Source organism: Cryptotermes secundus, unplaced genomic scaffold (genome assembly GCF_002891405.2).
Source record: "Cryptotermes secundus unplaced genomic scaffold, Csec_1.0 scaffold160, whole genome shotgun sequence".
Classification (NCBI taxonomy): Eukaryota; Metazoa; Arthropoda; class Insecta; order Blattodea; family Kalotermitidae; genus Cryptotermes; species Cryptotermes secundus.
Genome location: NW_019745080.1, coordinates 567,134 through 589,757, shown reverse-complemented (window position 1 = coordinate 589,757; position 22,624 = coordinate 567,134). Strand labels below are relative to the sequence as shown.

Here is a 22,624-nt window from a genome sequence, read left to right as displayed (position 1 = left end):
ATCCATTGGTAATATTTTTATAGAGAGTGCTAGGTTAGGCTCTTCTCATACATCTCCTATAGTCAGCGGCCTCTCAAGCCGTTACGCTCAATTTCTTATATTAGGTAATATTACTACAAAGGAAAATTTAATACCCCTGAAACAGAAAATCAGGAAAATAAATAATTAAACTATTGGTCAATTTCAGTGCCTCTTAGAAAATGAAACATGGGAACCTGTTTGTAAAGATAAGGATATAAACTATAAGTTTTAACACCTTTTTACATACTTTTCTAAATATATTTGAGGCTAGTTTTCCTTTTCAGAATAAATAGTAGGTAGTATAAAAATGACTGGATTGCATATATGTATATAATATATATTGTCACATGTTGGGTATATATCGCGACAAATAACATCACGCCATTCTGGATCTAGCGAATTTATTGCACATTTGCTCCTACAATTACACAATTTACAGTTCCACAACTACTGCCATTGGTAGTATCACAATTACTTCTCCTGCTAGACTGCAACTGACTGGTTACTCTCTCTCTAGTAACTCACTACTCACTAACTGATCACTCACTAATCACTACTGAATAGTGTTCGCTGCTCCTTATTTAGCCTCGGCACGGACAACACAGAAAACAGTTACGTGATAGGTACCGCTGTTGCCTGATGCTGTGTTTACAGGTGTTGCTAGCAACGCTGGCGAGAGTTGTCTCCTGCTGTGTAGAAACCGCGGTATCCCTTGGTAAGAACACAGCCACTCCTCTGCCCACTGAGCGTTGCATACTGATGGAAGGAGTGGGGGTATGTGACGTCACTCACGAGACCACAGAGTTCACGTGACCCCCACTTTCTGTTGCGCCTTCCATGTCACAAAATATATATATATATATACATACATACATACATACATGCATAGCAGGGACAGTAATAATTCACAGACAAGTGCACAGACGGCGTGAACTTATTTGTCGCGTTATACGCCCAATACGTGACATTATATTAAGTATTACAAAATCCTGATCAGAGTTATAAAAGAGGCTAAAAGGCAACATTACTGTCAGCTTATTGCAAAATCAGGTAATCAGATAAAAACAACCTGGAATATAATAAAACATGAAACAGGTAAATTACATCTGATGGAACAGATACCACCTCTCCATATAAAAGAAAAAAGTGAGGGACCCAGAAGAAATTGCTAATGCCTTCAACACCTATTAGAAACAAGTGGACTGGCATAAGTGTGGCTATATAGTGTGATACTTTGTATCCTGTCTCAGAAATGAGAGAAATATATGAGCCTGTTAACCGATCAATCATGACAAACAGGTGAACCAAGCAGCTGCCTGAGGTGGCATTAATTTAAGGGTGGTATCTTTTATTAACCTTTTTTTTTGCATCAAATGAAAATTAATTTCTGTTGTTGTTTTATCGTGTACAATATTTTTAATATTGTGACCATTAATTGTCAGTAATTGAAAGACTGTACAGACTTTTAAGACTCATGACACCAATAATTGTTTTTCTTCACAGTATTAGAAAATTTTCTGTTATTAACTGTGATGAAGTTTTTAGAAATTAAATCAGTGTTAACTTGATGGTGTATTTCTCATCACCTACAGTGGCGTTTGGGCTTGTGCCAGCCCACCACAATAATGGTGTGTTGGTATCTTATAACTTCCAGAGATTATGCCCTTCTTTTATTGGATCTGCTATATAATATGGAATAGTCTTACCACTTCTCTGCAGTGGTCGTTTTCATGTGATTTTATGTTCCTTTACTGTAGAAATTACGCAGGGAGTTGAACATAGCAGGACTGGCAAATTTTGAAAAGGGTGCTTTGGACAGCATAAACCCTGAACTGTCTGTGGATGATCAAGCTGAATTACTACCATATGACAAGAAGTGGGAATTTCCTAGGGATAAGCTGAAGTTAGGTGAGTTCCTGTACTTCATTCCAGTGGTAAGAATTCACCAAGAACAAAATAATTGAGTGTGCACCTCAGTATGCATGCTGTGCAGTACAGTAAGTCCTTAATGTTGTTGCAGTGAATATTGTTCTGTTATTACACTGATACAATTTTCATACCAAGGCCCTGTACAGTGTTGTGTTAACTCATTATATCATTCATCCCAGAATTTAAGAAAATGCTCAAAGAGGAGGGTTAATCGCTTAAACAAGTGTTTAATATTGGCTGTGCCATCATCTACCATTCACTCTCTTCAGCTTTATACACTGGTGAATACAATGTTTCATACTAAATATAAAATAAATATAATTATATTTTACAATTGCATGTATTTATAGCCAAGAATATACAAGTATTTACAATTGCTTTCATGTTTTCTGCATTATAATGCACAATATGAGGATGAAGAAAGGCTGAGGAACCTACATACTCATATTTCTTAAGTGTCTTATGGTGAAAATGGATCCGCTTAATGTCGTTTCACATAATGTCATGATTTACCAGAAGGTATCCACGGCATTAAATGGGAATTACTGTCTTGCAGGAGGATATGGATGTTTCGGAGGAATATGCTGCTTTCATCTTCAAGGTAGAAGTGTGTAGGGTGAGGAATCAGCTGGATTGAATCGAGAGATGAATCCTGCATAATGTTACCTCCCCAAAGAGGTTACTGATATAACCCACTTGATTTCCCAGCCTATACAATTCAACCCTGAAGTTGGAGTGAACGTGTTCCTCCAAAACTTTGGTATCCCATTTATGAGACTCTGTGGTGTCATAACCCAGAGGGCCACAGTCTGAAGAGTGACCTTCATGAAAACTTAAAAATTTATGTAAGATACAAAACCTTTAGTGCTATGAAAACTTAAAGTAATAAAGGATTGGATTTCTTTGAAAATGTATTTTAATTTTAGTTAATGTAAAATATAATTTTCTAAAAACTTAATATCTAATTGCTCTTTTGGAAGTTTAATTGTTGCAACATTTTATATATACTGGGGCATCTGATCTGTATAGGGTCACACATTTTAAATTCAATTAAGTCATAGTAATTTTTTGTTAGTAAATGAAACCACAACATATTCTGCCTTGGCAGTCTCTTCTTTAAACTATTATGTAATGAAAATAATTATCTGAGATTTGAGGTTCTATGGCAGCAAATATTAGGTTACAGTCTCCTTGAATGTTGTGTACTTTGGTAGATGTGTCCACTGTTATGTAGGAACTGCTGCCTCTTGTTTTCAGACTAGTAGATGGGGGCAGTAGGTTCCTTAAAACTGTTAGTTCCCATCTATGAAACTGCATGGCATCATATTCAGAAATCTGTAAACTTAATCGGTCTCTTGAAGATGACTCTCTGATGGTATGTATATTATGCTTCAGGAAAGCAGTTAGGTGCTGGAGCATTTGGTGTAGTGCTGAAAGCAGAAGCTTGGGGTATCGTAGAGGGAGAAATGAAAACCACAGTTGCTGTGAAGATGGTCAAGAGAAATGCGGACCGTACATACATTAGAGCCCTTGCATCAGAACTCAAGATCATGGTCCATCTTGGTAAACATCTCAATGTAGTCAATTTATTGGGAGCCAGCACCAAAAATTTGGCCAAGAGTGAGTAAATATAAAAATATTTTTGTAGTACTTTTTATGGCACACTGTCAAGACTTTATATTCCTTCTCCATAATAAGTAGCTGACATGTAACATCACTTGTGAACCAACTGTAGTAATCAAGTTTGTGAATTAATTGCAGGTCTGTGGAATGTAAAGAACCATACCAAACTATCCCTCCTGATGCAAGCATGTGGAAGACAGAATCTAGGTTATTGAATTTTAATTTTAATGCATCCTGGTTTGACCGCCTCTGTGGTCTAGTGGGCAGAGTTCCTGCCTAGAGATCCTGAGGCCCCAGGTTCGATTCCTGGCACTACCAGATTTTCTGAGAAGTAGTGCGTCTGGAACGGGGTCCACTCAGCCTCGTGAGAATAATTGAGGAGGTGTTTCAAGGAACTAGCGGTTCCAGTCTAGAAAACCGAGATTAACGGCCATGGGGATCTGTTGCGCTGACCACGTGACACACACTGTCCACAAAAGTGGGCACTAACTTCGCTGACAAGCGGCAGTTGCTCAGTCGGTATAGTTTGCTTGTGGACTGCAGGCCACGGAGTTTGTTTGTTTGCATCCTGGTTTATGTAAAATTGTAAATGATATCACTGTACAGTTTTCACAGAGACTTTATTTATGTATGGTATAGTCAGTGGAACTGATATAAAAAACCAGTTACTTAAGAAAAATGTTTAATTTTTAAAGTCAGTAAGGCAGAGGCAAAGTTGTCCCTGTGGTTAATTAAGTAGGCAACTAAACACTATGCCATGAAGATGTATGGGGGAGTGGAGGTATAGCCCCACCATTCTTGACCTCGTCACTAGATGGAAGTGAGTGGTCAGACTCGTGCCCTGCCACTTTACTCATGGCGAAAGAACCCCCAGCTGCTGCTGGATAGAAGGATGGGTGGTCCTCAGAGCTGGTCTGGACGCTGTGGCGAAGAGAAAAATCTCTTGCCCCTTCTGGAAATCGAACCCCTGTAATCCAGTCTGTAGCCTGTCACCATACTGACTGAACTATCCCAGCTTTCATTTCGGTACTTCAGTAAAAGTTAAAGTTGTCACTGTGCTTAGCCTTTATCATCCATACATTGCTCAGTTATGCTGGCGCGTGCTCTAGTTTGGCATACCCCAGCACCCAGCAGTCCTGGCCCCACTTTGCTTAGAATATGAATCCCATTACTAAGCTTCATACTAACAGGAGATTTAAACCTGGATCACTAAGCCAATTAAACACCTCAACATGAAGATGTATAACTCCATACATAGTCTTGGTATTAGGTGAGCATGAGTGGTCATGTTGACACTGTTTGCCCCTAAGGAAAGAGCCACTTGTACATATTGTGTAGGAGTCTGAGTAAGCCCCAAAGCCAGTCTGGATAGTGAGAGAAAAAGAAAAATGTAATAATGATTTCTCCATTATCCAGCATGTGACATAGTCCCTGTAATTCATAATTCATTATTTATTTACACCCATAAAATCTTACACAAGTAGGTGTATGACTGAGATATGCCAGCTGCTTCGGTAATCAATATAAAATTGTCACGTGTTGGGTATGCACGCGACAAATAACTTCACACCATCTTGGATCTAGCGAATTTATTGTACACTCACTCTTACAATTACACAATTTACAGTTTCACAAGTACTGCCATCTGCAGTATCACAGTTACTTCTCCTCCTGTAGTCATTTCCATTCACTCAGTAACAATGGACTTCAACTCACTCTGGCGAATGCTAGACTGCAACTGATTGGTCACTCTCTCTCTAGTAACTCACTCACTACTCACTCACTTACTACTGAATAGTGTTCGCTGCTCCTTATTTAGGCTCGGCACAGACAACACAGAAAACAGTTATGTGATAGGTACCACTGTTGCGTAAACATTGTGTTTACCGAATGCCTAGTAACAGTGTAACGGGCTCCCCTGTTGTGTGACGTCACAGCCTAGCGGGGAGGGGTGTTTACTGAGCATTGCATAATGATGGAAGGAGTGGGGGTATGTGACGTCACTCGTGAGAGAGCAGAGTTCACGTGACCCTTACTTGCTGTTGCGCCATCCACGTCACAATATGATATTTGATTTCATTCTTCCTTTCCACACTGATATTTACTAATGAAATAGGAACGCCTCATTGAAGGTTTGCTGTTGAAGACAGTCAGTCTTATATGCATAAGGTGCAGGCCATGGACATCTAAATAGTGCTGTTTACTCAGAATATTGTAATATATGCTCTTCTCTTGTTATTTGTTACTATAGATACTATGCATGTATCATATTCTATGAAATGTTTAATGTTTAATATTTTGAAAATACCTAGAATTAAAATTAAGGTGTTAAAATTTTGAATTTATTACAACTTAGTAGTATAGTTTTACTCCCTGTTGCTTACAGCCTCAGAACTGAATGACATATTCAGTTTTATACAAAATTTTTTCCAATTTTCTCATTGGAAAAACGAGTGGTCACCTTATATTCAGGCTTATATGAAATATATGGAAGAGATGCCAGAATGGTGTATGGTCAAGCATTGCCAGAATGAATGCCCTTAGAGGAAGAGATTTTAGTATAAGTCTAAGGCCCCTTCAGTTCTAAATAAAGATGTTGTGCAGTGAGTGTCATGTGATGGTGATTTTTGTGTATGTATTGTTTGTTTCAGTGGAGTTGTTAGTCATAGTGGAATACTGCCGTTTTGGTAACTTGCATAATTATCTGCTGCGTCATCGTGAGGACTTTATTGATCAACTGGACCCTAAAACTGGGTGGATAGATCCAACAATAGGAGTGGAGCTTCTTTCAAGAAATGAATCAATTAAAAGCAAATCCAAGTAAGGGAAAGTCTTTCTTACAGCTGCATGTATGAGAAAAGTTTATTGCAGGCAGAATTCAGCCTCTATTGTTCTGTCTCACTAACCAGTGCATGTAGTACTCTTGTTAGACTACTTTCCTAAAATGGGCTTATGTGATCAGCATGTTGTCTGTGTGTCTGTGAATCCCCCCTTATTAACTTCTGAATGCCTGAACCAGTCATTATGAATCTTAGTATGAATGTCATGGCACCTGAGCCCTTATCAGCAGTGTATTTCATAAATCCCTCCCATCAGTCTCTGTCTGTCTGTATTTGTATGCCTTATATCGTTGCTAGGTAAAGGCTTAGTAAAGTGTATCCCTCCTTTTCTTGCTAGGTAATAGCTCAGTAAACACATTCACATGACAATGAATACACGCAGCAATAGAAGAAATATTGGGAACATGTGTCTGTGGGTCTGTCTATCCCCCTATTGATGCTAGGTAGCAACTAGGTAAAGATGTTCCTGTGGAAACAGTTCATTTTTGGAGGTGTCATTTTCTATGCAGCCTGTGTCATATCAAAGGAAAGGAGACAATTAGTTCTTCCTAGAACTTCTTTTATCTCTAGTGTAATGGCTACCTTAAGGCAACAGTGAATTGGAAAGGATATAGAAGGAAGACATTTTGGCCTAATTTGAGGTACTGCCCTAGCATTTGTTTGCAGGAACTTAGGAAAACCATAAAAATCCTCAGTCAGGATTGTCAATCTGAGAGTTGAAATTTGAACCTGGGACACAAAGCAGGAGTGCCACCCACACAACTGCAATGTTTGGTTATGTTCCAATATAGAATGTGGAAATTAATATTGTGGGTGGTGAAATACTGATATGACTCCGTGAAGTCACACTGGGGATCACATGGAGTAAATCAGGGAAATAATGTTGAGTGCAAATCGTTTTAAACATTCAGACATGTATGGAGAATGTTCCAGAAGATGCTGCATATTATACATTATTTCCTTTCTGCTGTGAACAGTGTTATCTTCTGGGATATACAGTCATGTAATCTGGTAGAAGTACACCAGTGTCTTAGAGGAATACACTGCTTCCATCTTAGGGTCAAAGAGTAAGCAAGCAAGATACCAGCTAGAAGCAGGTGGCCAACAGCTGTTTGCTGGTGGTTGCTTGCTCAGCTTATTTTATGGACCCTGAAGATAAGGCAGTCCATGCCTCAGAAACGTTAGTGGACTTCTACTAGACTGCAGGACATTACATCCAAAAAGATAGTTACTTTTCATAGTCACTGCTATGATAATCTCAAATCCACAATATTTCTGCTAGTTCAAAGAAAACTCATCACATCATTCAGTTGCAAGAAAAGGGAGAGGAAACTTTAATGATGTGCTGGTGCATGGTTCTACTGTTCTAGCTTTATTAACTAACTTCAGTCTGCATGTGCCTGATACACTAACTGACATGTTGGTAGGGTGAAATATGCAGCATTATCCTTCTCCAGCAGCAGTGGAGGTGATAGTCGCTCAGATGATATGGCCGTGGATTACAGAGCTGCTTGTGTCCATCCCGGTGACCGATCTCCAGCAGTAGCAGGTGGTGATATCGAAATGAACCTGATCTCCATGACTCCTACAGGTGAGTGTTGAAATTATAGTTCAGTTGTCTTCATAATATAATTTATATTCATGCAATGATAAAGTGTACCATCAGACCAAATATGGTATAGAAAAATGCATAACAGGACAGAATTTTAAAGATAGTGGAGGTCAAAAATGATATTTACATCATGTAATGCAACTTATGTGTTAAATAACTCAATATGGTATAGCTGCTTTGTTAGTTAAATGAGTAAATGGGTCCATCAACACAGTGTTAATATTTTCAAATGAAGATGAAGGTAGATATTGTCATATCACTATTATTTATAATGTAAAATTGTTGTTGTTGTTGTTATTCAGTGGGGGATGATGATCCTAAGATGATTGTATTGTTCTTAGTCTTGTGTATCATTTTGTACATTTTTAAGAGTTGTTGAGTTGTAGTGTTTTAGATGTTTTAAACTGACTTGTCCAATTGTACTTGTGTAAAAGTTTATGGATGTAAATAAATTATGTATGTATGTATGTATGTATTATTATTATTATTATTATTGCTGATGCTGTTAATAGTGATATGACAGTATCTATTTTTGCCTTCATTTGAAGATTTTTACGTTGTTGAGGAATCCATTTATTCCTTTATCAAATACACAACAGGATGCAAACCATAAAGAATGCTTAATTAGTTAAATATACTGTGACGTGTTGCGCTATGGAGGGACCCCCCCCCCCGGCCAGCGGTGACGTGCTGAGCGGAGCCGAAGTGAGACGAGTCCAAGAACGCTGGTCGCTATGCAAAGCAAGTAAACAGCGGTTGCTAAGCAAAGTGACTAAACAGCGGTTGCTAGGCAAAGCGAGTAAACAGCGGTACCCATTATGTAACATGGAATGCCACAGTTTCTACGTAGCCGTAAACAACTCCCAACAGGGTTGCTAGGCTATCGGCAAACACGGCGACTACGCAACAAGGAAGCGAGGCATTTCCCGTTGTCAGGCTGAGGGTTTATAAGGGAACTAGACAGCCGCTGAAGACAGTTCTCAAGGCAGCAGCCACCGAAGACAGTTGGAGTATAGCAGCAGTCGCGGAAAGAAGAACCGGACGTGTGTGTAATTGTGTAATTTGTAGTGTGTAACACAGAGAGACTTGTATAGCTCCTGTACTGTGAATACATGTAGGCTACTGAGGACAGTGTGAAGAGATTTGTGTGTAGGGTTTGTAAAGTGTGGAAGCCCATAACATTGTTGTAATTAATTGTAGTCGAGACTTGTAGGTTGTTAAATAAACCAGTTAACAATCCGAACGGCATCTTCAGTAACTAAACACGTTACAATACATTTGTTACCTAGCATGTATTGGCTTCAGTAAGCCATCCCAAGCTGTGTTATACGTTCTTAGTCTGAAAACTTTATTACTTTGCTATGCAGTAGGCATGTTTCAATATTCTGAAAAGAAAGAAACATTAAGAATATTGTCACATGATTGTGACTAAACTGTAGGTATTGAATAGTTAGTGGATTTATTGATTACTGATTTCTCTTTTCTACAGATAATAGCACAGTTTACAAATATTCACTGTTATTGTGTTGTTGACATGTCGCTACACTATGGGATCAGACAATGGAGACTCCTTTAGCCTGCATCCTGTCTGCGTATCATTTTATTTCAGACCAAACAGAAATCACCACTCCCCAACAGTTCCTTGATTGTTGTATATGTATTGGGCTGTTTGGGTGCTTGTCATTGGTTGGTAATGGATGCTTCTGCAATATTTCCGTGATTTCAAGATCCTAAACTTTTAGTCAACATGTCATAATGTATTAATGGATATTAAAATTACTACAATCAGTATACTTATGTCTGTGCTATATTTTTTACTTCTAACATCTTTAAAATGAGAATGTACAGTGTGATTCACTGTACACAGGGCTTTGGTAAGGAGTACTGAAGAACTTCCTATTGTATAGTGTGAAGTTTATGTTCATATAAATGCATTTATCATTTCATAAATGAAAGCAGCACATTGGATTTGGCTTGTATGAAATCCAAGTCATTTGGCACACTGTTCCAGCCCCTTACTCCTAGACATCTCTGTCCACAATCTGCTTACCCTAATGTGAGTCATAGTCAGAAGTATGCAATAAGGGCCATGGTCCCCAGTTGTGTACTACTGAAGTTACAGGCAAAAAAAAAAAAAATGCATCCATATATATTTATCTGTGAAATTCTCCTTTTCTATAATTCAGATTGAGTTTTTGAAGCCCAGTTTGATGTTCAGATAAACATATAAGTAACTAACTCCATAGAGCTGAGCCCATCTTAAAGAGCTGCCAGTAACACAATTATTCAAGAATTATGTGACATTTTATGGAACCCCGTAGTTTGCTACTGTCTTCACAAGAGCCCTCTACTGATCCCTATCTCGAGCCAGATCAATCCAGGACATAACACCTCATACTGTTTCTCAAAGATCAATTTTAATATTATCCTAACTCCTACATCAGGACTTCCTAGTAGTCTCTTTTGTTCTAGCTTTCCTACCAAAATCCTTTCTCATCTTAATATGCAGACAGCATTTTATTTTTGTGTTTGTACATAATTAGTTAAACACTTTTAATTCTTAGGTATGAAGAGGATTTACTACTAAGTCATGAAAGGATTTCCTGTAAGAGCGTTAGCTTAAAACTGGGTGGACGTATGTAGAATTCTATAAATGTTTTGTTTTATTGAAGGTGAGCAGGATGAGTGCATGTTAAGTAACAACAGCATACAACCAGAATGGAGATCAAATTACCGAGGTGACTATAAGGGCACTACTCGTCCCGTTTGCACTCATGATCTGCTGTGTTGGGCATTTCAAGTGGCAAGAGGCATGGATTATTTGGCTTCCAGAAAGGTAAATGTGGTCTTTGTGTCACACCTACCTCAGAGAAGATCAAATTTTGACTTGCAGAGGAGGTGATCTTAGTATCTCAGTTTGGAGTATAATTTTTCTGCTATCCATTGATTTTAAAATTTAAGTTTTTAATGGAAATGATGAATCTGCTAACTCCATGGAGTGATACATTTTAGAGACAAACTTATTTGATGTTGATTCCAGAAATATTTGATAACAGTCTTCTCTGAGTACTTGATACTCAGTGGACAGTACTTAATCTGACTGATTGAAATAGTATTCTGTAAATTAATCTGTGTTAAAGTTATTGTATTCTGGGATGTCTAGTTGGTTAGCTATTTAATGACGCTGTTAGTATCGAGACTATATAGCTTCTGGGGTGTAATATCATGTACTCTCATAGATAGTTACCATTGTTTTGGAGGAACTTGTCCCTTCAGTGTTCAGGTTCTCTGTAAATGTTGATAGCTCTTTCCAAAACTGTGCTGTATCACACCACAGAAGACTGTAACTCGCTATTCACCATTTTGAGAACACTAGATCCCACTTAAAAACTAATTGAATGGGGAACATGATCCTTCTTTAGAAAATGATAGTGGTTCAGTTAGTCAAGAAATCGGAGCATCTTAGGGAACATGAAGATTCATTACCATATTCGCAAAACCTCTCCACTGGTCCCTATCCTGAAGCAGGTGAATCCAGTCCAGAATACAGGAGCGTGCCGCGGGTGTAATGCGGCATTACAAGTGATGCGCGGAGTGATTTGGTGCACCTCGAACAAGCGATGTGCACGCAACGAGCCGTCTGAATGGAGCGCGCAAGCCGCGAGCCCCTCAGTTCCATTCTGTCTTTGCCATCCACACGACCATGGAAGACGAGGAAGTGTCACTTTTTTTGTTCTTTTTATAATAATCATTTTCTCCGGGATTCCACAGTAGAGGGAATGATTTGTATGCCTCTATGAGCCCCAACATATCTTCTTCTGACCGCTCCATGGTTGAGGCATGCATTCTTCACGAGAAAAATGGCAACCGAACCCGACCACACTGCGGCAACAAATCCCTTTGTGTTCGTTAGAAAAACCGACATGAACTGGATCGCTGCGCGGCATTTGAGGCGTGCGCTGCGCGTGTTCAAAGTCACGTACACACGAGCAAATAAGTCGCGAAACCAGTTCGATCTGTGTTGCATTACAGCAGCGGTGCGCTCGTGTATTCCCACCTTTAGATTCATAACTTCCCATCTGTGCCTAGGTCTTCCACGTGGTTTCTTTCATTCGATTTTTACTATCAAAACTTAGCATTTCTCTTCTCTTCCATGTGTGCCCCATGCTCTGCCCATCATTCAGTACTACTGTTTGTATCATATGAAGAACCCAGGATATCAATGCCCAGAATCTGGTCACTTACTTACTCACTCATGGAGCTGAGTCTTTTGGAGGAGCCGCCAATTCTGCAGCTACTCAAGAATTTCCCAGCATTTTATGGAACCCGAAGGTTCATTACCATGTTCACAAGAGCCCTTCACTGGTCCCTATCCTGAGCCTGATCTATCCAATCCATACCATCCCATCCTACCTCTTTGAGATCCATTCTATTATTGTCAACCCACCGACACCTTGGTCTTCCCTGTGGTCTCTTTCCTCCTGGCTTTCCCACCAATATCCTATATGCATTCATCTTCTCCCCATTCGTGCTACATGACCTGCCCACCTCATCCTCCTTGACTTGATCATTCTAATTATACTTGGAGAAGAATACGAGTTATGAAGCTCCTCATTATGCAGTTTTCTCCAACCTCCTGTCACTTCATCTCTCTTCGGTCCAGATATTCTCCTCAACACCCTGTTCTCAAATACCCTTCAGTCTATGTTCCTCCCTTAATGTAAGAGACCAAGTTTCACACCCATACAGAACCACAGGCAAAATTATAGTTTTGTTTATTCTAATTTTTATGTTTTTGGACAACAGACGAGAAGACAGAAGGTTCTGGACTGAACGGTAGCAAGCATTACCCGAGTTCAATCGCCTCTTAATTTCCTGCTGAATCAGGTTTCAATCTGTTATCGTTGTTCTCAAATATCTGAACTGTGCCACATTTTCAAAACGTCTGTCACTATATTATTTAAATGTATTTAATTTTCAAGAATGATTGCAAGCAATTCACATTATTGATACCATTATTGTAATCCTGAAATATCTTCACTTAATCTAAAGATCAAGGCATTTTTCAATTGCAGGTTATGCATGGAGACTTGGCAGCAAGAAATATTCTTCTGGCAGATGACAACATTGTGAAGATCTGTGACTTTGGCTTGGCCAAGAGCATGTACAAGTCAGACAATTACCGTAAGAAAGGAGATGTAAGTGAAAATTCACTTTCTTCTTCCTGTTATACATGTTGAATTTGAGGTTCTCACAGTTGTGACTATGAAGAGTACAGCCTTCTGCTGTTTGACGTGGATTCCCATAGAAGTTCACCAACATTTCAGAATAACGTACCAGGTCAGTGTGAGGTCAAAGAGCAAGTAGCATGCGAGAAACCTGCAGCAAACAAAGCTGCAAATAGACTAATTTTTAATTACATATAGACATTCATAGCAGTATGACTGCTGAAATGAAAGAGCATTTGGAAAATAATTTCCAGCAGTGTTTATAGGCACAGCAAAGAGAGGGAAAGTGGGTATAAATTCTGAAGACCGGTGGTTTGATGAATAGGTACCAGTGTCAGAGGAAGGTGGTGCCATCTTCCGTACCACATGGTGTTGCAACCTAGAAGACGGTAATTTTCTGAATTGACTTTTTTGACTGGTGACTGGAGAAAATGAACATGTAGGAGCTCTCTAGTGGTAGTGTAATGAAATATGCATGATTTACGATGCATTTTTGCTTTGTATATATACTGTTACACTACGAGCATGTCTGTTAAGTTATGAATTGTGTATTCCATAAATCTTGCATACAGGGTCCACTCCCAGTGAAATGGATGGCAGTAGAATCCATCAGGGATCGCATCTTCTCTACTCAGTCTGATGTGTGGTCATATGGCATTGTACTCTGGGAATTCTTTTCTCTTGCAAGAACACCCTATCCAGGTAATTAATTTCTGAATATAATGTTTTGTTTATTCTGGATTAAATATGCCCCCAAAATAGCAGCTGTTCATATTGTCAGGTGTAATAGTGACTTGTAGATGGGGTTTGGATTTCTGAGTTGATTTATTTGATATTCATCAGTCATAAATACAGATAATTATACCACTCTCAAGATTGCTGTAATTATAACACATGTAAAGTCACACACTAAGTCTTCTTAGGCTGACTTCCAATTCTTCTTCAACTAACAAAATTCCTGTGTGTATGTCGTACTGGCAACTGACTCTCCACTGCTTCAGTCCAAGTCCAAGTCCAAGTCACATTGCGACTGACGGTCAGTCAGCCAGTAAGTCTTGGTATCGAGCACCCTCCTGGGGCTCATGACCAGATATTTATTGCTCCTCGACTGTTACCGTCTTGTTTCTGTGGGGCGCCCTCTCTGACGAGAGGACGGGTCTGTCTTTTGCATATGCTGCTGGTCCTTGCCAGCGCAGTGTTTCTCGGGTCCTAGTCCCTTGAGACTTGCGACCATATTTTACTGTCTCACATTTGAGACTTCCCCTTTTCGTTGCCTCCTACGACTCGCAGGGTCACGGTGGAGGGATTCCACTGCTTCAGTTACTCTGGGAAACTCATTATATAGCCTTGGCATGGACCACACAGAAAACACCTCTTCTATTATGAGAACCATTACGTAACCTAGCAGCTAGTCACAGAGAACTCGGTTCCTGTTGTTGCTTGGTGAAGACCACATAGAAAACACAGTTTCCCCTTCATTGTTGCATGTTGGAAAGTGTTTACTGAGCCATGCCTGACAATGCTATGATCAAATCTGTTACAATATCGAAGAATTATTGTGGGAAGGAAAACACTCTTTCAGAATATAAGCAGCTCATATACATGCTGTTCTACTTAGCAGTCACTGGTCGCTTGATGGGAATTTATTTTCTCCAGTTAACTGTCAATGATCACTCACTGTTTTATGTACATGTTCGTAGGTCTGCATATTACTGTTGGACTGACTGATGCTGTTAAATGTGTAAAAAATATTCATCACATTTTATGCCAGATATCAAAATTATTTCCTTCATCTGTTGTACAGGTTTCACATCCTTGTTCTACCAGGGTCACAAGATAGGACTGTTTTAATTACTTCCAAATACATAGAGGCCCTACTAAAGCCTGGAGAGAATCTAGCATAAAAATGCAGATTAATGGATTTGTGGGGTTCTTCGTCAATTCGTTACTTCTATGACAACCCACTTCTTCGGAATAGTTTGTAGGTCCTGAAAAGGACCGTGGTTGCTGAGATGCTTGGCTGTTGAGATAGAGCGGCGTGTGCCGGTAGGAAGGGATGTTGGTTGCGGTGTGTGGACTGGCCGCAGTGCGGCCGTTCCTTGATCGTGGTGCGGCAGATGGTGGAGGTTGCTTGATCGCAGCGCAGCAGCTGCTGGTGAAAGTCTGGTCATCGAGCGCGGTCGCTGGAGCGGAGAGGCGGTAGCTACGCCAGTTGCCCAGTGTGTTGGACATGACTACTGGCGAATCGAGGCAGCCTAGTTGCCCGGTGAGTCGGGTGCGACCGCCGGCCAGCCGTGGCAGTCATTCCTGGCGCAGCGAAGTGCCGATGCCTCCGTAGACCGAGCACTGGCAACGAAGTGTGCTGATTGCTTGTAGACTGCTTGAAGACTGACCGAGAACTGATGACTTGCGAGCTTGCGCTCTGCCTTTTATACAATGCTCGGTGGGCCGAGCGAAACTTGAAATTGAGGAGCAACAATTTGCAGAGCGCTGATTGGCTAGTGAAAATGCGGAGTGGAAATTTGCAGCGCGTGCTGGTATAAATATAAATGAAACGTCCGGCAATTCGATATTCACTAAGGAGTGAGTGTTGTCTGAAAGACCGGTGGAAACAGCGTGCTATGTGGGATGTCCCCACAGATTAATACCTAAGCAAAAATGATTAATGAAGCTGATAGTAACTTAGTATGGAAGGTGTATATGAAGTTAAAAGCACTTCCTTGACTGGTTTAATTAAATGTTATTGAATAAATACATGTTCTTTGTTAGCATGTTCTCATCTAATTATTTTACTTTATTTGTAGGCATGGAAGCAGATGAAAAACTGTATAATAAGTTGGTCAGTGGTTACAGAATGGAACAGCCACAGTATGCCCCAGGAGGAATGTAAGTGGACTTTTTGATGGTTAATTTTAGCCTAAATACTGAGCCCAGAAATTGTCTCATCATCATCATCATCATCATAATCATAATCGTCACCACCACCCCCAAGTATTTAATTAATCCCTTCATTCATTCAGCAGAAGTCACATAGAGACCAGTTATGGAATGGGCAAATATACTTTTATTGAACTCTACGATATTTTTGGTTCTCACAGCATTGACTATGAAGATTGCAATCTTCTATGATGTGATGCCATGCAGTGCAGTAGATCATTATCAGTGTTTCAGATGAACCAACTATTTCCATCTTCATGGTGGAAGAGTAAGCAGAGCACAATAAATCATAGGGATATAGGGAGTGGGAGGACAGGGGAACTGTGCTTTGTTCTCTGCACTTCAGTAGAAAAGGACAGAGAACTTAGCAACTTGGCTCTCTCGATGTGAAGGGTTCCTAATCTGCAGATGCTGCATAGAGTCCCCTCCCCATTGGAGATTACTGTTTTCTGGGGTGGGACATCCTGTAGTTTGGCAGATTTTTAAGAGCTGCTCCCTCAGGCCCATCCTTATACTTTTGTCTATGCTCCAGCTTTTACCCTGAAGATGGAGGCAGCGGGTTATTCTGAAACGTTTGTAAAGGTCTTTCAGACCACATGGTGTCACATCCAAGAAGACAGTGATCTTCTGTGTATTGAACTATATATTTTAAACATTACTGTTTATTATGTTTGAATAATACATTGGGGTATCTGTATTCATGTACTTCCAGTTACAATATAATGATGGAGTGTTGGGAAACCCGTCCCATCCAAAGGCCAAGTTTTGGTGAACTTGCAGAGAAACTGGGATGTATGCTAGAAGAGAGTGTGAGAAGGGTAAGGTATTCAGTAGTATTATGTAACTGTTATCTAGTTTCATAAATGTAGGATTGTAAATTATTAAGCATATTGATCACTTATCTTGCTCATAATAATAGTTAACTCTAAGTGTAATTATATTGTCACATGTTTAGTTATTATACATGGGGTTTTGGCTGGTAATTGGATTTATTGACCACTTAAGTAAAGTAAAGTAAAGTTATCCCTGTAACAGGCTGTGGAGGCACATAAAGTTGTGAGATGTTGAAGTTCCCACATTTTCTAGACAGTTGGCTCATAGATGGCGGTAAGGTTGTCAGCCTTATGCACCGGTTGCCCTTTTTATCCCCAAGAATATGCCTGGTACTCATTTGTGTTAGAGGCTGAGTCGACCCCAGGGCCATAGTGTGGCTGGAAGGATTAGGTAAACTGAAAAAATCCACCTCATTAGGATTTTATCCTGCAACCTTCTGGTTTGTAGCATAGTGCCTCAACCAACTACTCCCGCATGCCCCTTTTTATTAACCACTGATAGTTCGTAACTACAAAGAATTATAGCGCTATTGCTAATTCACACACTTTACAGGTCACTGTAGCACCCACAGAGTGTTCTGTGGCTTCACTATGTGTTGCCTGCCAACAGATCCCAACAATGTCCTCTTCTGTTCGTACCATTACCAGCTGGTGACTGCCTCACCAATAACTCATGTCTCCAAGTGTCATATTCTTGACTGCCACTGCAACTCACAACTAACTGGCTATCCTTGGCTCTCACACTAGCTGGCAACTGCTAAATTGCTGCTGATCCTTGCCAACACAACTGCCTCTCTGGTCTCCTTACATAGCCCCAGCACTTGCTCATTAGAAAACAACACTTGCAACAGTTCTTCTATTATGGTATGTATATCCGTTGCATGGTAGCTTGTTTTGGTTGCCATGGAAACTTGTTTACTGGCCATTCTCAAGCAGTTGCCATCTCTTCTGGCTCCACTATTTTGGTTTCAGCTGCCATGTCACAATATTATTCCGGCATACTCACATGGCTCAACCCTTTAATGAGCATAATATAAGGAACTCTTACATCACTCTCCTCCTCCTTTACTGGTGCTAAAACGCTGTGTTGGTCTTGTCCCCCTCTAACATGATATTTTTGTGGGGTGGGGTCATTAGCTCGACACTGAATCCCCAACCTGAATGACCAGGGACTACACTTTGTCTCTCCCCTACCTTTGAAGGGACAAGAGATTTTTCTTTTCTCTGCAACCTTCAGACCAGCTCTAGGGCCCATGCGGCCTCCTATTCAGTGGGTAGTGAGGGCTCTCCCTCAAGAGTAAAGTGGATTGTATGTCTGTCCACCAGTCTCCATCTGATGCCGAGATTAAAAATACTTTAAGCTATATCTCCACTTCAACATACATAATCATGGCATGGTGCTTAATTAATTAAGCACAAGGACAAATTTATCTTTCACTTTACCAAGGACATATGATTGCCATCTATACATAATGTACTGCTTGTCTGTGTTGCTGTATCCTTAATTTGATCAGCTTTCCTTGTGTGATAAGCATACAGAATTTTGATAGGTATACCTTTTGTAAGACAGACACTTGCAGAATTCAGGAGATTGGAGGATACAGTTTGGATGGATCTTAGGGAGACAAGCTTTGAGGACGCAAGCTGGATGGAAGTGGCCGAAGATTATGTATAGTGGTAGGTTTTGGTATAAGTGGTGGCTGAACTTTCAGGTTCTTCTACTAGAGATTTAATTAGTTGCCAAGTGTGAGCCTGACAACCTTACCTACGTCTGTGAGTCGACTGTCTAGAAAATGTGGGTGCCTTGAGATACTACAAACCCATGGGCCTCCACGGCCTGTTACAAGGATTGCTGTACCTCTTATCATGAAATATAATGTTGTATGTTTCTAATACTCATAACCAGATTTTATTCTCTTGTGATTTCAGCATTATGTTGATCTCAATAATCCATATATTGATATGAATACTCAATGGATGCAAGGACTTCAGAATGATTATCTGAGCATGATGAATTCCCCATCATATGGTAACATGGTGTCTCCAACATTGGATGACAGTGACCATGAGTATGTAAACAGGTGAGAAAATGTACACATTTTCCAGTCAGTGCTTTAGATATGAGTCATAAGACACATTTTACTTCACCCACATGAGTACATAAAGAATAACAGTTTATGGTTTCAGACATTCCAATTGGAGCCCTCTGCATAAACCGGGTATTGGATACAATTTTTCACTGCAGTCTATCCTGCCACATTTTTAAATCTCAGACCTCAGTTATACCATATTATCAAATCTGAAACCTCTACTGTACTTATTTCCAAACTTAACACATCGTAGACCAGCGATTTAAATATTTAAATCACCCTGGGGACCGGCATTATTAACCTACTATCCTAACTTGTGCACTGTTCACTTTAAAAATTAATATAAAATCTCCTAATTAATTTTATGAACTAAAATTTTTGGAGAACACTTACCAATGCTTGAAGTGCTTGAGAATGTGGACATTTCTGGAAACATTCCCCTTTGTGAAGTGGCATTACACAGAACTTGCAAATGTAGGCAAACACAGCATTGCCTAGAAGGATGCTTCCCCTTGGAATGTTCACTCTTCACAATTTTCACGAGGGTATGTTTCCGCATATCACCTGAGAGTCGCCCAGGGTGATCCACGTGAGGCCTGCGTGGGGTGGGAGTTGATGGGCCTGGTTGCACTAAGTCTGTGTCTGCTGCCGGTTCTGCCGCCACCGTCTGGTCTGTAGCCCAGGCCTTTGCCACATTCATCAGAAATGCTTTGTATTTCAATTTTGAATCAGGCTTTAGATTTTTGTAAACCAAAAATGAATTGAAAATGGCACAATTTATAAGCTACAAGGCAACTTTCTTTGTCCACTTTATTATTTTCCTAGGAAGATAATAATAGGCCAAGTATTGATCGGCTTATGTGTTAAGACTTCTGCTCTGCTGCGTTTTCAATTGTGGAACCTCCACTTTACTTGTTTACAAACTTGAGACCTGTACTTCTGTCCTGCTGCATTTTCAAATTTTAACCTCATTCCAATTGCTTGTGCATCACGTCCTGTCTCACATGATACTGCTTCCAATATCTGAGCCATCCAGTTCTCACCCACTTCATTTCTGTTTCCAGTATTAATGTCATGTGAAATTCAAGTCAGTTTTTATGTCATCATGTAATATCTTGAGCGAAATTAATTTACAGAAGAACCTGTATAGATCTACATAGTTACATTATTAGTTATTACAAGAATTTGTGGAGCCTTGTGTGTTGATGAGAATTTTTATTATACTTCCCAGGCATGCTGGATGTTTAAATCCCACATTTAACTGACAGAACATGTCAACAAACTATTGGTCTTTCAATTGGTACAAAGTAAATCTAGTTGAAGTAGTTGAACAATTTCAGTTATGTATAGAATGGCATGTATCTTTCAATCTCAGACTTCTGACATTACAAACACTGTTTTGTGGAGGTCACTAACACTCAGAAGACAACCCTACACTTTTGATGCAGTCATGTCAAGGGTCAGAGGTGGATGACCAAATCTTGGTGTTACTTTGTTGAGTTAAAGATGGCAATGAAAATGTATCTTAAAAAATAATTTATATTAGCTTTCCATTATATATTTATTTTACTAAAGAAACATTTGTCTGATAAATTTCCTATCCAGAATGGTCTAAGACAAGGAGATGCTTTATTGCCACTCCTTTTCAACTTTGCGTTAGAATATGCCGTTAGGAAGGTCCACGAAAACCAGGTGGGACTGAAATTAAACGGGACACATCAGGTGTTGGTCTATGCCGATGATGTGAATCTACTGGGTGATAATATAGATACTATAAAGAGAAACACACAAACTTTAATTGACGCAAGTAAGGAGGTTGGTCTAGAAGTGAACACAGAGAAAACTAAGTATATGTTGCTGTCTCATGACCAAATTGCAGGGCAAAATCATGACATAACAATAGAAAACAGATGTTTTGAAAATGTGACACAGTTCAGATATTTGTGAACACAATAACAAATCAAAACCTGATTCAGGAGGAAATTAAGAGGAGACTGAACTCGGGTAATGCTGGCTACAATTTAGTCCAGAACCCTCTGTCTTCTCATCTGCTGTCAAAAACATAAAAAAAAATATACAAAACTATAATTTTACCTGTGGTTCTGTATGGGTGTGAAACTTGGTCTGTGACGTTAAGGGAGGAACATACACTGAGGGTGTTTGAGAACAGGGTGTTGAGGAGAATATTTGGACTGAAGAGGGATGAAGCGACAGGAGGTTGGAGAAAACTGCATAATGAGGAGCTTCATAACTTGTACTCTTCTCCAAGTATAATTAGAATGTTCAAGTCAAGGAAGATGAGATGGGTAGGGCATGTAGCACGAATGGGGGAGAAAAGGAATGCATATAGGATATTGGTGGGAAAGCCGGAAGGAAAGAGACCACTGGGAAGACCAAGGCATAGGTGGGTGTACAATATTAGAATGGATCTTAGAGAGATAGGATGGGATGGTATGAATTGGATTGATCTATCTGAGGATAGGGACCAGTGGAGGGTTCTTGTGAACACACTAATGAACCTTTGGCTTCCATAAAATGCTGGGAAATTCTTGAGTAGCTGCAGATTTGGCTTCTCTTCAAGAAGGGCTCAGCTCCATGAGTAAGTAAGTAAGCAAAGAAACTGTCTTGAATTTCTTGCCTGAGTTGAGTGTATCTGTAAGAAACATTTGAATGTCAGCTTGTCAAATATGCTAAAATACTCGTAATATATCTTTATTTTTAAAATGACAGCAGTATTATAATCTTTTATGTCTTTCATGGCATCAGACAGTGGTAAATATGCCTATTATGCTCTTTACTTGCCGGGTAACACCTTTTATCAGAATGTTTTTAATCTTTACATGAAGACAATTAGACATATCTAATGTTGTGCATTATATTAGGACTTAAGTTTTAGAATTTTGTCATTTTGGAAGAAACTTGTTTTGCCCCTAATGGCAGTAAATATCTCGTTTTTTTAGTCATAACCCTTTTTCATTTATTTATGCAACTGACACTTCCATGTAGGCTTTCCTGTAAAATACAGAGTGGGAGGAGATTCAGAACTATGTTGAATTTTAACACAGTTTTTACGTGTACGTGGTTGCAATCCAAAAGTTCCCGAAATATATTAATAAAAACTATTACATCTTACCTAGATCTTATTCTGCACCATCACCTTCAAAGTAGTCCCCTTGGGAGCACATACACCGATCCCAGCGTTTCTGCCACTTTTCAAATGCATCCTGGAAGTCTTTCTTTGTTAGGGTGTTTAGTACCGTCTGCGTTTCCACTTGAATTTTCTCAACTGTATCAAATCTTCGCCTCTTCAACTTGATTTTCATCTTGGGGAAGAGAAAGAAGTCGCATGGAGCTAAGTCTGGCGAGTACGGTGGGTGGGGAACAACTGCCATCTTGTTTTTAGCCGAAAATTCCTGCACAATGTAAGCCGTATGTGGTCGTGTGTTGTCATGGTGGAGTACCCAGTCGTTCGTGCATCACTTCTCTGGACGTTTTCTCCTCATGTCCTCCC

General features: G+C 39.8%; 1 protein-coding gene across 3 annotated transcripts in view; it reads left to right on the top strand.

Moving 5' to 3' along the window:
- Positions 1–22,624, top strand: part of LOC111874876 (vascular endothelial growth factor receptor 1) — a 90,499-nt gene that overhangs the window by 63,610 nt on the left and 4,265 nt on the right. For 2 of the 3 annotated variants that reach the window (XM_023870732.2, XM_023870731.2), the window contains exons 16-25: positions 1,779–1,929; positions 3,346–3,570; positions 6,225–6,393; positions 7,841–8,004; positions 10,698–10,861; positions 13,101–13,223; positions 13,826–13,955; positions 16,058–16,139; positions 16,903–17,008; positions 18,953–19,104. In XM_023870732.2, coding sequence (XP_023726500.1) covers positions 1,779–1,929; positions 3,346–3,570; positions 6,225–6,393; positions 7,841–8,004; positions 10,698–10,861; positions 13,101–13,223; positions 13,826–13,955; positions 16,058–16,139; positions 16,903–17,008; positions 18,953–19,104 — 1,466 coding nt within the window. The remainder of the gene's footprint in view (positions 1–1,778; positions 1,930–3,345; positions 3,571–6,224; positions 6,394–7,840; positions 8,005–10,697; positions 10,862–13,100; positions 13,224–13,825; positions 13,956–16,057; positions 16,140–16,902; positions 17,009–18,952; positions 19,105–22,624) is intronic. The other variant, XM_023870733.2, reaches the window with a different exon arrangement.